The 16,730-nt window shown below is 37.1% G+C and overlaps 1 protein-coding gene across 8 annotated transcripts in view; it reads left to right on the top strand.

The window, feature by feature from the left end:
* The window catches only part of Rps6ka3 (ribosomal protein S6 kinase A3), a 107,751-nt gene that overhangs the window by 62,270 nt on the left and 28,751 nt on the right, over nucleotides 1-16,730 (top strand). For all 8 annotated transcript variants that reach the window (XM_052728724.1, XM_052728650.1, XM_052728495.1 and 5 more), the window contains 6 exons: nucleotides 2,323-2,403; nucleotides 2,995-3,074; nucleotides 3,611-3,717; nucleotides 10,096-10,133; nucleotides 10,327-10,469; nucleotides 11,845-11,915. In XM_052728724.1, coding sequence (XP_052584684.1) covers nucleotides 2,323-2,403; nucleotides 2,995-3,074; nucleotides 3,611-3,717; nucleotides 10,096-10,133; nucleotides 10,327-10,469; nucleotides 11,845-11,915 — 520 coding nt within the window. The remainder of the gene's footprint in view (nucleotides 1-2,322; nucleotides 2,404-2,994; nucleotides 3,075-3,610; nucleotides 3,718-10,095; nucleotides 10,134-10,326; nucleotides 10,470-11,844; nucleotides 11,916-16,730) is intronic.

Below are 16,730 nucleotides of genomic sequence, written 5' to 3'. Positions count from 1 at the left end.
TGTAGCCCAGGCTGGCCTTGAACTCACAGAAATCCACCTGCCTCTGCCTTCCAAATTCTGGGATTAAAGGCGTGCGCCACCACCACCTGGCCAAATAACTTTCATTATTTGTTTTTATTTTATTTCTTACTGTGTGTAATGTGGAAATTATATTTTATCATAGGTATGTGTCTGCAGGGTTGGTATTTCAGTGGTTTTAGGTACCCACAAAGAGTCCTAAAACCATAGATAGCCCTTGCAGATAAGAGCTTCCTACTATCATTTTTCTATTAATGTCATTTTAGTGGGATTTTAGAAATAATTAACAGAACACCCATGTTTACCCAGAAGTCTTTCCACTTCAAAGTTCCTACTAATACACTGAGTGCCGTCAACTAGAAGTTAACGACATTCGATCAATTTAATGCGGAATTTTTGTCCTGCTAGGGTGGTCTGTCAGCCTAAAAGACTTCATACATCAATACATCAAACAATTGTCTATATACATTCTTGGAAACACAAATAGCATTTCTTCTTACTCACTCATATTCAGAGGATGACTTACTAGTGTTCGTTCTCTTCCTCCACCATGGGCCTCAGTGATCAAAGGAAGGTCATCAGGCTTAGCAGTACCTTTTTGCCCAGTGAGCCATCTCTCACCGGAGTTTGTTTCCCAAAGGTCTTATTTCTATGTTTTAAATATCTGTGGTTCCCTTGAAAATAAAACCAACCCAAGTTTCTCACACACACTCTCCATCTTTCTTTTTGACTTAATCACTAACATAAACATTAAATGTTTTTGTTGTTTTGGTTCAGTTTGGCTTTTTGAGACAGAGTCTGGTGTAACCCAGGCTGGTCTCAAGCTTACCACATAGCTGAGAATAGCTTTGAACAGTGACTGCTCCTACCTCCACCTCCAAAATGCTGTGATTGCAGACACATGCCACAACACCTGGCTTTCAGAATGTTTTCTGATCATTTACTTAGTTCTCATCCCTACTATATTCAAGCCTTTGGATGTACTTCTAGCTCTAGTGCCTAGCATTATAGGCTTTGCTCAGGAAATGTTTTCTAGAAAAAAAGTTTTACCACAAACCCAAATTATTCCCAGCATTTCAGCTTGTCATGAATCTGGATCCTCTATATGCCAACTACCCTATAGTGAACCTCTGTTTCCACATTGATATGCCTCTTTCCAAGTCATTATTTATGCTTCCATGTCTGTTCAGGTGTTGATACTCCATATTTGGACTCTTTTAGAACACGTCTTTTCCATCCTATTGGAAAATCCCACTGGAAGAGTCTTAGAGCTCATAACCTAACCCTGCTTCTTCTTCTAGACTTCTAGTCTTCCCATACAAGTAAAACTGATCTTGCCTTTCTCTGAACTCCAGTAATATTTACCACTGGTGATAAAATGCCCATTAGACATATGCCGGGCAGTGGTGGCGCACGCCTTTAATCCCAGCATTCAGGAGGCAGAGGCAGGCAGATCTCTGTGAGTTCGAGGCCAGCCTGGTCTACAGAGTGAGTTCCAGGAAAGACGCAAAGCTACACAGAGAAACCCTGTCTCAAAAAAAATGTCCATTAGGCATATGCACACTACTGCTTTTCAATATAATGATAGTCCATTACTTGAATACCTCTTACACACAGGCTTTATCCAAGTAATCACAGATTCTTCAAAGGTATAGTAGGATTACCCAATTTTATACCTGAAAGGTAACTGAGGTTCCACAGAGTTTAAATAAGTAACTTACTCATGATTATACAAATTAGAATCAGTACTTTTTAATTAAAAAGAAAAAAAAAAACAAAAAACAAAGCAAAACAAACCTTTGGCTCTTTCTGCTGTACATTTTCAATCTACCCCTCCTCTTTTCTCTCTCCTTCAAAATAGACCAATTGGGATATATCTATCCTTTACCAAGTCTGCCACATTTTACAGATAATTTGTGAACATTTATTGACGTGATAGGGTTAGTAAAAGTACTGAAACCTATTTCAGGTTATTGTTTTAATGTTCCATGAAATGCCTTGTTTTTTAAAAACTGACATGCTTTTTGCCGTTTTCCACAACTTCAACAAAAATGCTCCTAAACCTAATACCTAATATATTTTACATATTTTTAACTTAGAGCATAGAGTTTATAAATACATAGTTGCCTTTGATTATGTAATGTAGTAAAAGTTATTTTTATAGATTTAAAAAATTCAACAGCAATAAAAATGTGTGTTTTATGCACATTAGCAAAATCTAATTAAAATGCAATATAAAAAGAATTTGTTTTAATATTACCTTTGAAAATACTTGCATTGTATCATGTGTTCAATCCTTTGTAGTTCGAGACCGTGTTCGGACAAAAATGGAGCGTGATATCTTGGTAGAAGTCAATCATCCTTTCATTGTCAAATTGCATTATGGTAAGTTTTGAACCACCTCTCACCCTATCCCTTTACATTCCCTCACTCCAAGTATATTCAGGTACACTAAATATATAGAGCTACATAACACTGTGATACCATTTTATAGTCCTTATGTGTTAGCCCAAGCTGAATACAAGAAAGAGGCCCAGTATCAGCATCCTAAAACTTCTGTCACCTACCTTTCCTTTTCTCTGAAAGGCAAGTGCTATTTCTCAGTGTGTAAATAACAGAATTTTTGTAGTATGTTATTAAATCTAACCAATTCACCCCTGTGGCATAGCTTTGTATCATAATTCATAGTTAAATCTTTCTGGTGTGAGTTTTTCTTACTGATCACATTTAGAATGGTAGCATTCTTGAGGGAACTCTTGCCTGTAGAAAATTTAGTTCCCTGATAATACACACTGTATTTGACATTTCCTCATGGAAACTAAGAGAATCAGTGTTTTCTTTCTTCTATGTAGAAATAAGTTTAGATTTCTGATATCACTTATGTGCTAAAAATAACATTTATAAATGAATTGACTTAATATAAGCCTAAAAAATAAACTACAATGATCTAAACAGAAATTTTGTTTCTTCATTCAGCTTTTCAAACTGAAGGGAAGTTGTATCTTATTTTGGATTTTCTCAGGGGAGGAGATTTGTTTACACGCTTATCCAAAGAGGTATATAATTAATGTCTTTTTAATTTATTTCTACTCATCCTATTTTAATTAAAGCTTTGTTATTTCAATGTTGCATGTATCATATTCTCTTATAGCACAGAATTCTTTCATTCAAGGAACTGAGTCAAAAAATATTATTTTTCTATCTTTTGAATTTATACTGAAAGCAGCGCTTTATTTGGAGAATTTGGCTTAACCCTACTGCTTTCATAGTTTTTTCAAAATTGATAATGTATCAATAAATGTCCTTAATAATTGATATTGTCAATTCAGCATTTATTCTCAAAATCATTTTCCATTTTTAAAATGTTAATATGCTAAAAACCATTTCTGCAACAGGGCATAGTTAACATTTAGCAAGTGATTATACTTGACTGATTAGATCATTTTGCACATTTTTTCATGAGTAAATTGTAACTAAATCTATGTCTGATTAACATATTTACAAATTGAATATTTAAAGTCTTAGGTGGAATTTCACATAAATGTCATAGACATAAAAAGAAAATAAAGTTGGGAATATTATTTTGTTGTAGGTGATGTTCACAGAAGAGGATGTCAAATTCTACTTGGCTGAACTTGCACTTGCTTTAGACCATCTGCATAGCCTGGGAATAATCTATAGAGACTTAAAACCAGAAAAGTAAGGAGCCATGCTATTACATTGAATTCAGTGTGATATAGCTATACAGGAGGTCATAAAATTTACTGACTTAGTAGATCTCCACAGCACTTCCTTGTAGTACTGTGCTTCACATGTCTGCTAATACTAAATGATCTTATACTTGTAAAATCTTTGCTAAACAACACTATTAACCTGTTTTCATTTATTTTGTTTGTTTGTTTGTTTGTTTTGAGACAGGGTCTCCCTATGTTTCCCTGTCTGTCCTGGAACTCACTCTGTAGACCAGACTGGCCTCGAACTCACAGATCCACCTGCCTCTGTATCCCGAGTGCTGGGATTAAAGGCGTGCACTACTACCCCTGGCTTTCTTGTTTTTCATTTACATTCTTTGATTTTTTAAATGATATTAAAATCTATTGGTTGGCAGTTTGTATTGGGGGGGGGTTCTATTCATGACCTGATTCATTTTTCTTTTGGAATATCATTTTTCCCATTGATTTAAAAGAGAACTTTACAAATTAAAAATATTTTAAATTATCTTCAATTCTTTATTTTGTATGGGTGTGCACACACACCATGGTGTATATTGCAAATCAGAGGACAACCCATAGCAGTCAATGTTCCCCCTTCTACCATGCATGTACTGGGGATTGAACTCAGGTTGGCGGCAAGTATCTTTACCCACTGAGCCCTGTTGCCAGCCCCAAACTAAGTATTCTAACCATTTATCCAGAAACAGTTGAACATTCATGTATGTAGTCATATCTCTTGGGGAAACTTAGGCAGGAGGATTACTTAAGCACAGATCTGAGGTCAGTCGAGGCAATGTATTGAGACTCCTATCACAAAAAGGGGGAAAAAGAGAACTTTAATCATTTCACATATGTTACAAATCTTTTCCTTAAAAACCATACACATTTTTTTTGTCTCATTGGGCCAACTAATCTTATATAATTTCTCCAAAGACTTATTGGTAGAAGAGTTTTTCCCAATGTCATGATGATATTTTTCTTCTAATTGTACTTTTTTTTTCTTTTACTTAGCTCTATGAAGAATGGTGTAGAGCTAACCCTTTCTCCAAAATACTGTTTATCGAAAATTTCTTCTTAGCCAGCCTTGGTGACATACACCTTTATTCCCAGCACTTGGGAGACAGAGCTAGGTGGATCTCTAAGGCCAACTTGGTCTATATAGCAAGCTCTAGGACAGGCAGGACTACATAGACTCTGTCTCAAAAAAAATAAACAAAATTTATTCTTAAAATTTCAATTTTTGCTGGGCGGTGGTGGCGCACGCCTTTAATCCCAGCACTCAGGAGGCAGAGCCAGGCGGATCTCTGTGAGTTCGAGGCCAGCCTGGGCTACCAAGTGAGTTCCAGGAAAAGGCGCAAAGCTACACAGAGAAACCCTGTCTCGAAAAACCAAAAAAAAAAAAATTTCAATTTTTAAATATAACTTGAGCAGATTTTCCACAGCTCTTACAGTGACATTTATCAAGAAGGTGATATTATTTCATATAATATGCACACGGGAGTTTTTTCTTTTTTCAAGGATATAAACAGAAGCCTTGGTCTATAAAGAATATTTTTAAACAGTTTTTTTGAGATAAGATCCACATGTCTATAGTAAGTGTACATGCCTATAGACCTACTACACAGAAAGCTAAGGTAAGAATATCACTTGACCTGCCTGAACAACATAGCCAAGACTCATCTCAAAAAATAGAGCTTGTTTGGCTGAAGAGTTAGCTCAATGGTTAAAAGCACTTGTTGCTCCTCTAGAGGACCTGGGTTTGATTCCCAGCACCCACATGGAGGCTCATAACCATCTGTAACTCCAGTCTCAGGGGATCCAATGGCCTCTTCTAGTCTCCATGGGCACCAGGCATGGCATGTACATGGTGCACATACATACATGCAGGCAAAATATCCATATACATAAAATAATAATAAATCAAAAAATTTGAAAAAAAATAAACCACACAATTCATTGCTTCTCAGTATATAAAGCAATCACCATTACCAATTTTTTGTTACTGTTTGGCCTTTGGGATTTGGGGTTGTTTTTTGTTGTTTGTTTGTTTGTTTTTTAATGCCGAATGCTGTTTATTGAAGGAAGGAAGAGGTCTTAAATACAGGCTTACAGCACAATGGGAGAACCCCGGAAGGCAGAAGTTCGCTACCGATGTTTTACAATCTTGCATCTAAGCTGTTAACGCCCATTATCCTGGATACACAGACAAGGAACTTCCCTTAAGCATTCAGGAGGGTGGAACCCGGCAGGGAATTAGCATAGGGAGGATATCAAGGTCAAGGTCAGCAAGCAAGGCAACAGTTACTCAAAACGGGGGCCAGGGCCCTATAGGTCCCTCTTTTACTAAAAAATGAGCTTCTGACTTAGGTTGCATGGGACGTCAGCAGGTCACCTTACCCGTCATGGAGACACCTGCCCAGGCCACACAGGCGCTCTGTCTTAGATTGGTGAGCGCCCCCTAGGCATTGCCCGTCTCTGAATACTCATTATCATACAGGCTCAATCGTGTGTGAGTTGCAGAGTTAACTGCTGCCAAAGATCTCAAAGTGACACTGGGCTTGCAATCTGTGTGTTTGACACAGAAAGGAACAACAGAGGTCCTATCGGAATTTGGGTGTTTTTTTTTTTTTAACAGTCTTACGTAGCTCAGGCTAGCCTTGAACTGACTAGGTAGCCAAAACTGGGCCTGAACTCTTTTTTTAATTAAAGTTTTTTTTTCTTTTTTTAGGATTTATTTGTTTTATGTATATTGTGTTCTATCTGCATGTACACTTGCATGCCAGAAGAGGGCATCAGATGCCATTATAGATGGCTGTGAGCCACCATGTGGGTGCTGGGAATTGAACTCAGGACTTCTGGAAGAGTTGCCAATGCTCTTAACTGCTGAGCCATCTCTCTAATCCCTGTGCCTGAACTGTTCATCCTCCTGCCTCTACTTCCCAGGTGTTCTGATTGTAGTTGTATGCCACCACACCTGAATTTTACTGAGTATTTTTAATATTACTTAGCTCAAGATGTTATAATTATGTATTGTGACAGAAAATAAAGGGCATGCTCCTATGAAAACCTATAAAGGGATCATTTAGAAATTATCATGCTTTTTACATTTTATGTATTTTTTCGGTTTTTTGTTTTTGTTTTTGAGACAGAGTTTCTCTGTGTTGTTTTGGTGCCTGTCCTGGATCTTGCTCTGTAGACCAGCCTGGCCTCAAACTCACAGAGATTTGCCTGGCTCTGCCTCCCGAGTGCTGGGATTAAAGGCATGTGCCACCACCACCCAGCTATATTTTTCATATAGTTTGTTTTTTATTTCCCAGAAGATTATTGAGATCTGCTTGCCTCTGCCTCCCAAGTGCTGGGATTAAAGACTTATGTCACTACTATCAGCTTTCTAGATTAAAAAAAAAAACTAAAATTGTATTACAATAAAATGTTTATAATATTCATTAATAGCTGAAAACATTAATATTTCTTTCAAAGACAAATATGAGCATTGTTATCTCTAGACATTCATTTGTTTTGTATACTAATATTATTCTCAAAAAATTCTTTTTAAAAAATACATTTGGGCCGGGCGGTGGTGGCGCACGCCTTTAATCCCAGCACTCGGGAGGCAGAGCCAGGCGGATCTCTGTGAGTTCGAGGCCAGCCTGGTCTCCAAAGCGAGTTCCAGGAAAGGCGCAAAGCTACACAGAGAAACCCTGTCTCAAAAAACCAAAAAAAAAAAAAATACATTTGGGCCGGGCGGTGGTGGCGCAGGCCTTTAATCCCAGCACTTGGGAGGCAGGGGCAGGTGGATCTCTGTGAGTTTGAGGCCAGCCTGGTCTACAGAGCAAGATTCAGGACAGGCACCAAAGCTACACAGAGAAACCCTATCTCAAAAAAACAAACAAAGAAACAAACAAAAAATACATTTGGTCTGGAAAATATAAGTAATACATTTTTTATCCAGATTTTCTTAACTTTCTGAATTACTAGGAATAACTTGAGGATTGAGATTTGTTTTGTTTTCAGAACTGTCTTCTATTTATTAGATAGAAAGGGCCATATTTCCACCATCCAATTAGTGTCTTTAGGAATTCTCTCTCTGTCTCTGTCTCTGTCTGTCTGTCTGTCTGTCTGTCTGTCTCTCTCTCTCTCTCTCTCTCTCTCTCTCTCTCTCTCTCTCTCTGCGTGTGTGTGTGTGTGTAAGTGTATATGCATGCATGTTCTACACTTGTATAGAGACCAGAAGATAACTGCATTTAGGACTCAGTTCTCTCCTTCCACTGTAGGTTCCAGGCATGAAACTTAGACCATCAGGCTTGCATGGAAAGCACTTTTACCCACTGAGCTATCTCACTGGCCTTTATTAGTGTCTTTTATGTTTCCTAAATATACTGAACTGCTTCATAAATAAGCATAATTAAAAGAATTTTTCCTAATAAGTAGTGTGTTATGAAAATGACTTGAAAAATATGTCCCTTCTAAATTATTCTCAGTGTAATTATGTTTAGAATGCTCCATTAAGAAAGTTGGTTACGCCGGGCGGTGGTGGCGCACGCCTTTAATCCCAGCACTCGGGAGGCAGAGCCAGGCGGATCTCTGTGAGTTCGAGGCCAGCCTGGACTACCAAGTGAGTTCCAGGAAAGGCGCAAAGCTACACAGAGAAACCCTGTCTCGAAAAACCAAAAAAAAAAAAAAAAAGAAAGTTGGTTACTAACTTGTACAGGAGAAAGCCCAAGAGACCTCAACCCTGCACAAAGAACTATAGGAAACTAAGGAATCTTGACAGTTGGAGAAATAGTCTTCTCCAGAGAATAGCACACCAATTGGTTATCCAAAGCCAAATGATCTGAAAATATGTATATGAGTAACATAGAGACTAAAGACGTCATATGTATACATATATACATATATGCATGCAATAACAATTAATGAAAAAAAGAGGCCATGAATTTGAAAGAGGGGTATATGGGTATATGGGAGATTTGGGGTTAGGGAGCAAAGACAAGGAGGAAGTGATGTAATTATAATCTCAAAAATAAATAATTAAAAAGTTAATTTTTTTGTCCAAGTAAAATTTTATTATAATAAAATTTGATTTGCTTTTAGTTCATATTCAAAGTAAGAAAATGCCTATATTATAGGATAGCTTATTATTTGACTTTTAAAGTTAGTATACTAGCATGCCTTTCCCAAAATACAAGTATGAGTTTACAGCTTAGTATTTAGTCCTTCCTGTGACTCCATAATTTGGCATTATCCCCCACAAAAGTTATCTGCTCAAAGATGCAGAGAGCCACAGCCAAACATTAGGCATAGCATAAGAGGGCAAGTAAGGATTATAGGAGCCAGAGGGGTTAAGATACCACAAAAAAATGGCCCACAGAATCAACTAACCTAGGCTCATAGAGGCTCACAGAGACTGAACCGACAGTCAGGGCGCCTGTATGAGTCTGACCTATGTCCTCTGCATATATGTTACGGTTATGTAGTTTGATGTTCTTGGGGGGAGTCCTAACAGTGGGAGTAGGGGCTATCTCTGACCCTTTTATCTGCTTTTGGGACCCTTTCCTCCAAATGGGTTGCCCCATTCAGCCTTAATATGAGGGAATATACCTAGTCTTACTGGAACTTATTATTCTGTGTTCAGTTGATATCCCTGGGAGGCCTGCCCTTTTCTGAAGGGAAAGAAGGAAGAGTGGAGTTGAGGGGAAGGACTGGAAGGAGAGGAGGAAGGGGAAACTGTGGTCAGGATATAATATATGAGAGAGAAAAGGAAGGAAAGACCAAAAAATTATTTGTCCAAACTAGATACTTGAGTGTCCTTTTCCAGATGTTCTGCATGATGACTTAAAGAACTCACTAAATACCCATATATTCTCCTCTGTGCCTTTATACATCCCTTTTACTAAGAAGAAGCAAGGATTATTGGGAATGCCTTTTAAACCCTCTGTAGACTGATTTTATTCATCAACAAATATTTTTTAGATTTATTTTTTAATATTTTATTTTTGAGATTATAATTACCCAGAGGAGCCAGGGAGAGTGATGCACACCTACAATCCGAGCACTTGGAAGGCTGAAGCAGGAAGAAGTGTAATCCTGTCTCAAAAAAAAGAGAGAATTTAGATTGAATATGTACTTCATCTGTCTAGCATGTATGGACAAGATTTAGACAGGTCCCCTCAATAGAAGAGCATTAGGGAGAGCACTTCGGAAAAATAGAGCTTGTTTAATTGTTTTCTTCATCATTACTCATGGCCAAAAGTAACCCTTTAGAGTAAATGTGGTCAGCTGATGGCTGAGTAATTGCAGTTTCAGCTTCTGTATATCTCCATGTAGAATGGTTTAAAGACATTTTTCTGACTTTTTCTTTCAGCATACTTCTTGATGAAGAAGGTCACATCAAGTTAACTGGTAAAAGTCTTCATTTTATTAAAATATTTTCTCCTTTATTTCTTTTAAGGTTGATTATGATAAAAAAATTTGAGTAGTTAATTGTTAAAATTTTAGGTTAATATTTCTTATTATAAATATGTATTGGAATTCAGAGTTTAAAATGTATGTAAAATATTTTGGATATTTATTAATTCAGTATTTATTTTGTCAGATTTTGGCCTAAGTAAGGAGTCTATTGACCATGAGAAGAAAGCTTATTCTTTTTGTGGAACTGTGGAATATATGGCTCCAGAAGTAGTCAATCGTAGAGGTCATACTCAGAGTGCTGACTGGTGGTCTTTCGGTGTGTTGATGGTAAGGCTTGACTTCGGATTTTTACGTGTGGAAGTTCTTTTTTTTTTTCAAATGAGACTTGGCAGGGCGTACAATGAGAGAAAAGCTAGTACTTTGATTTTCAATATTTTCTATTATTAATACTAAGTAACCAAATAAAATGATTGCCTGAAGGGTAGGACTAGAAAACCTATTGGTTGCTTCTATCTCATCCTAATTTGTAAAGGCCAAAATATATTTTCTTTCATTTTTCTACATTATGTGTTTGACTTGCAGTCCATGAGCTGCTTATACCCTAAAATATGTGTGAATACAGCCCAACCCAAAATCATAAACTTATCTAAAACATTAGGAGAGTGAGAGTTTGGGGGTGTCACTTGTTAATTTGATTTGGCAGTTCTCAAGCGTGAATTTATAAATGACAACATTGTATTATGGTATCATTGGGCTAGATAAGCCCAAAAGCGTTAATAGTGTTTATTCTTTTTTTTTTTTTATCTAGTTCTTATATCTTTTTTTTTCATTTTATTTTATTTTGCAATACAATTCAGTTCTACATATCAGCCACGGATTCCCTTGTTCTCCCCCCTCACATTCCACCCAGCCCACCCCCCATTCCCACCTCCTCCAGGGCAAAGCCTCCCCCGAGGACTGAGATCAACCTGGTAGACTCAGTCCAGGTAGGTCCAGTCCCCTCCTCGCAGGCTGAGCCAAGCATCCCTGCATAGGCCCCAGGTTTCAAACAGCCAACTCATGCAATGAGCACAGGACCCAGTCCCACTGCCTGGATGCCTCCCAAACAGATATAGCCAATCAACTGCCTCACCCATTCAGAGGGCCTGATCCAGTTGGGGACCCCTCAGCCATTGGTTCATAGTTCATGTGTTTCCATTCGTTTGGCTATTTGTCCCTGTGCTTTATCCAACCTTGGTCTCAACAATTCTCGCTCATATATAGTGTTTATTCTTTGCAAAAGCCTCTTAGAGAATTCTCTTGGTAATACCCCTTTAAAAAGCTTAGTAGGAAAATGGCAGTCTGTTAGACTAGTCACATATTTACACTTTAAAAATGCCATTTAAAATATGATTGATTTCTTCAGAATTGTATAGTTTGGTTATTTATGCCTTATGAATTATCAAGAAATTCAGTAGTAAATATAATAGAAACATTAATGTTTATTTTAAAAACTAATGTATTATAGTACAACTTGCATATTAAGTAACACTATAATAGAATGATTTCATGCTGTTTTAAACAAGAGAAAAGGGGACAATGACTTTATAGGTAGCAATTTTAGAAGACTTAGTTATAATTAAGATGATGATTTTTGCTTTTAACCTTCTGGCCTTGAAACTTTATACTTATTGGCTAATACCTCTGTTTTACCTTTCTGTAGTTTGAAATGCTCACTGGTACACTACCTTTCCAAGGAAAAGATCGTAAAGAAACAATGACTATGATTCTTAAGTAAGTATTCCCAAATGAACACATTTTGGTGAGATGTGAAAATAAATGCTTCAAACTAAAGACAAATCATGTATGTATGCTTTTCTCTGTTTATCCCACTCCTAGGCATGCATTTATCGTTTATGTGTCAGGGCACACAAGAAATAAGTGCGAAGATATTCAAAATGTTATTGGTAATAGTGAAAATTATATCAGTAACAATAGAGTGGATTTACGATAATGGTATTTTCGTGCAGTTGACTCTTCATTACATTGCTCTTTATTGTATTTCTTAATCCAACACTATACAAATATAAATCAATTGTTTTTTGTTTGTATTTTGAGATAAAATCTCACTGTGTAACCCAGGCTGATCATGAGCTCATGATTCTTCAGCCTTATCCTCCTCAGTATTGAGATATAGGCATGTACCACCATGCCTGACTAAAACAAGTCTTGACTAAGTAGCCATACAAAAGCAAGTCCAGGCCTTTATATGAACATAATATGCTGTATAGCAAAGAAAATAGGCTGTCACAATTCCATGCAAGAATTTATATGTCTTACAAAGAAGTTAAATAAATAAAGCTTAGACCCAAAAGAACTGATTCCGTGAGTCTATTTATAAAGTTTACAAACTAGCAAAACTAAAGCATATTTTAAGGTCTATATTCAGATGGTAAAAGTGTAGACAAAATAAGAAAAAAATTATGTTGGATGGAAGTTTCTGGCAATGCTATCGTTCTTGGCCAGACAGCTATTTATTGAGCTGTGTACTTTAGGTGAGCATTTGTTTGTTTAGATGGCTTTGGGGCATGTTATTCTACACAAAAAAAGGTTAAAAAATATATATTACATGAATAAATGTTCATTGAACTCTCAATATCAAACTTTAATTTCCCATCCCCTGATTTCAACTAAAGCTTTTTAGTATTTAAAAAATACAAAAAAAGCCAAGCCCTTTCTTTGACCTGGCTTTCCTTTTTTTTTCTTTATAATTTGATTTAATTTTACTTATCAGCCACGGATTCCCCGGTCCTCCCTCCTCCTGCCCCCCCCCCCCGCCCTCTCCCCAGCCCACCCCCTATTCCCATCTCCTCCAGGGCAAGGACTCCCCTAGGGATTCAGCTAAACCTGGTAGATCAGTCCAGGCAGGTCCAGTCCCCTCCTCTCAGGCTGAGCCAAGTGTCCCTGCAAAGGCCCCAGGTTCCAAACAGGACCTGACTTTCCTTTACAGTTACTGCATTATCTTCTTTCATCTTTTTGCATCACAAAGTCTCTTTAAGTGTAGTCTGTACTTTTTGTTATTGTTTTTCAACTTCTTTTACTCCACAACCTATTTGTTCACTAAAACTGCTCTCCATTTGTCAATGGCCTTCTAGTTGCTAAATCATGACAGGTTGTCAGAAAGGTAATCCTATTGTTCATTGAACAAGTAATATAGTTCTTTGTTTTTAAAGTTTTGTTTATTTATTAAGTATACAGAAGAGGGCGCCAGATCTCATTACAGATGGTTGTGAGCCACCATGTGGTTGCTGGGAATTGAACTCAGGACCTCTGGAAGAGCAGTCGGTGCTCTGAGCCATCCCTCCAGCCCAGTAATAGAGTTCTTGCTACAATCCTTGAATGCAATATGAAGAATACTGAAAAAACCTTCAGTGTCTCACAGTCCTTATGTTCTAATGGGGGAAGTATAGCATTAATGCTTAAATAAATATGATAATTTCAGATGTTGTGGGATAATATCTTAGTGTATACTTACTTTGTTAGTGACCAGTATAAAAGAAAGAGCAGGAGTTATTTTACAAGAGAGAAGTAAGGAAAATTTCTCCATACTACACACACACACACCACTCTCCTCTTTCTTTCTTTCTTTCTTCCTTTCTTTCTTTCTTTCTTTCTTTCTTTCTTTCTTTCTTTCTTTCTTTCTTTCTTTCTTTTCTCTCTCTCTCTCTCTCTCTCTCTCTCTCTCTCTCTCTCTCTCTCTCTCTCTCTCTCTGTCTTTCTGTCTGTCTTCTTAGTCATTTCCTACTCTCATCTGCTTGTCTTACCTCTCTAACCATGTTCTTTTGGTATGATTTTGTTTTGTATTGTTTTGGTTTTGGTGTGTTTGGGGGGGGGGGGTTGTTTGCTTGTTTGTTTTTCAAGACGGTTTCTCCGTGTAGCCCTTGCTGTCCTGGAACTAGTTCTATAGAACAGTCTGGCCTTAAACTCAGAGATCCACCTGGCTGTGTGTGTGATATTTTAAGATAGTATCTCACTATGTAGCTCAGACTGGATCACATTTTTTATTCTCTTTCTTTGGCCTCCTGAGTGCAGGGTGTAAAAGCATGTGCCACTGAACCCAGCTGTTCTTATAGAGTTTTAGGGAGTGGTAGGATTCAAGTAGTAACAGGTTTACACATCCAGAGGTATTTGGGCATCACATATGAGTATAATTACTGTCAATAAGTTGGCACTTCTGGTGTCTTTAGTTGAATGAGGCTGTTCCTGATCTGCTAATTTTCAGAGATAACACTTAATGGTCAGTTGGCATGGAAATTTTCCAGGCAAATTGTCATTGATAATTGAATGGATTTAAAACCAGTTCTGTGAATCTTTTGGTACCTTGGTTACAGAACAATTAGTCTACTCCTAGAACTGTGCTAATAACTTAGTAATTTATTCCACTAGTAATTTATTCCACTATTCCTGTTTTTTGCTTAAATTCTTGTTTTTGTGATGGTATTTGATTTGGTTTTGTAATTTTGTGACAGTCTCCCTGTATAGTCAAGACTGGTCTGAAACAATGTGCATATCCTAGACTAGCCTCAAACTTTCAATCCTCCTACCTCAGCCCCTAAATATATAGGACTAAGGGTGTGTGCTACCATACTCAGTTGTTTCAACTTCTTGGTAGTATTATTTGATGGCTTATACTGCATGCTCCCTATTTTATTGAGTCAGATGGCTTAGAGTGCATGATTGTCTCACTTTCATTCCAGCTGAGCCCATAATGTTTCCTGTCAAACGGTTGTCTACGGGTTTAATCTGTTAATAATCATTACCTTAAAACATATTTTAGCCGGGTAGTGGTGGCGCACGCCTTTAATCCCAGCACTCAGGAGGCAGAACCAGGCGAATCTTTGTGAGTTCGAGTCCAGCCTGGTCTGCAAAGTGAGTTCCAGGACAGGCTACAAAGCTTCGCAGAGAAACCCTGTCTCAAAAAAACCTATATATATATATATATATATATATATATATATATATACCCTGTCTCAAAAAAACCTATATATATATATATATATATATATATATATATATATATATATATATATATTTAAAGATTCAAAGAGATGACTCTTCTATTGCTGTCTTTCTTTCCTCAATTTTTAGCTGGTATTTTATGAACTTTTCCTTCATCAAATAATCAGTGTGATTCAACCAGTTGTATTTTTCTTTGTTTTTTGTTGTTGTTGTTTTGTTTCCTGATGCTGGAATTGAACCTAGGGTCTTGTATATGTTAGCACATGCCCTACCACTGAACTGTCCTCCCAGCCTATTTTTATTATCTTTAATGTTCAAAATACTTCTTTTTTAACCACCTCTCAAATGATCTTCTCTTTCCATCTCTGATGTATTTTCTCTCTCTTCCCTCTCTGTATTCAGTTACTCGACTGACTTCAGTCTTTCCTATAACTAATATCAACATTTTTTTAACCTTCAAAGTCTTCTTACATTGGTATACTAGGCACAATACCTATCTTCTTACATCGGTATACTAGGCACAAGACCTATACTCAAACTAACTTACCCATGTGATTTTATAGTAAGCATGACTTCACATCTTTAAAATAAGTTCCTACTTGCTGTTCTTTTCTTATCTGTATACCCCCAATAAACATTTCCATATATTTCCAAGTCAGAAATATGTCTTCCTCCTTCTTTCATATCCAGGTATTCTGATTTTATTTTAGAACTATTTAATTGTTATAGCCCTTCCTCTGCAATGCATTGCTCACAGTGTTCAAGCAATGGGATAATCTCTCCGACAATGTTGAGCCACACTTCTAGTATAGTGCCTACCATCTCTTTCCATTCTAGATTGTTCTGGAGTTATCATCTTGAAAATAAATCTGGCCATGCTAGACTACTGTTTCAAGACTTCCACTATACCCCAGTTACCGAATTACAACAGTGCTTTTCCAGTTTTCTCAAAAGAGGCCTAATTCTATAACAAATAGTTATCTTCTCAAAAGGGAATGCTAGAGATAAATATTTATAAAATAATGATTTATTTACTCTAGATTTCTTAGCCTTTTATGTATCGTATACTTTATTTTATGTCTTCAACATGAAGGCTGCAATAAATCACAGTCCACAAGCTCACTGGATCATAGAGTAGTCTTTATTGTTGTCCCCAAGTATCTAGGGGGGCGGGAGATAATGTTATTTAGTAACATTTGGGGCAGTACTAACCCAGTGAGTAACTTCAATCTAAATTCAACCTTTAAATTCATTTGAAGGAGGGCTAGAAAAATGACTCAGCTGACTAATAGCACTTGTTCTTGCAGAGGACCCATATCTGATTCCTAACACCCAAATGGCAGTGCACAACCATTTGTAACTCTAGTTCCAGGGATCCAATACCCTCTTCTGCCCATCCTTGGGCACTAAATGCACATGGTGGAGACATGCATGCAGTCAAAATATTCACACATAAAATTTTTAAAAATTAAAAAAAAACCATTATTTGAAGGTCCTTCACCATGTTCCGTGATAAATTAGATACCCACTGCTGTTCCCTTAGCATTCTTTGCAAATGACTTCCTAGGTCTGTCTTTTGGTTAATTGGTT

The sequence above is a fragment of the Peromyscus californicus genome, unplaced genomic scaffold, assembly GCF_007827085.1.
Source record: "Peromyscus californicus insignis strain IS unplaced genomic scaffold, ASM782708v3 Scaffold_10__1_contigs__length_136768540, whole genome shotgun sequence".
NCBI lineage: Eukaryota > Metazoa > Chordata > Mammalia > Rodentia > Cricetidae > Peromyscus > Peromyscus californicus.
Note: the sequence above shows the minus strand (reverse complement) of the source record. Positions and strands in the feature narration are given on the sequence as shown.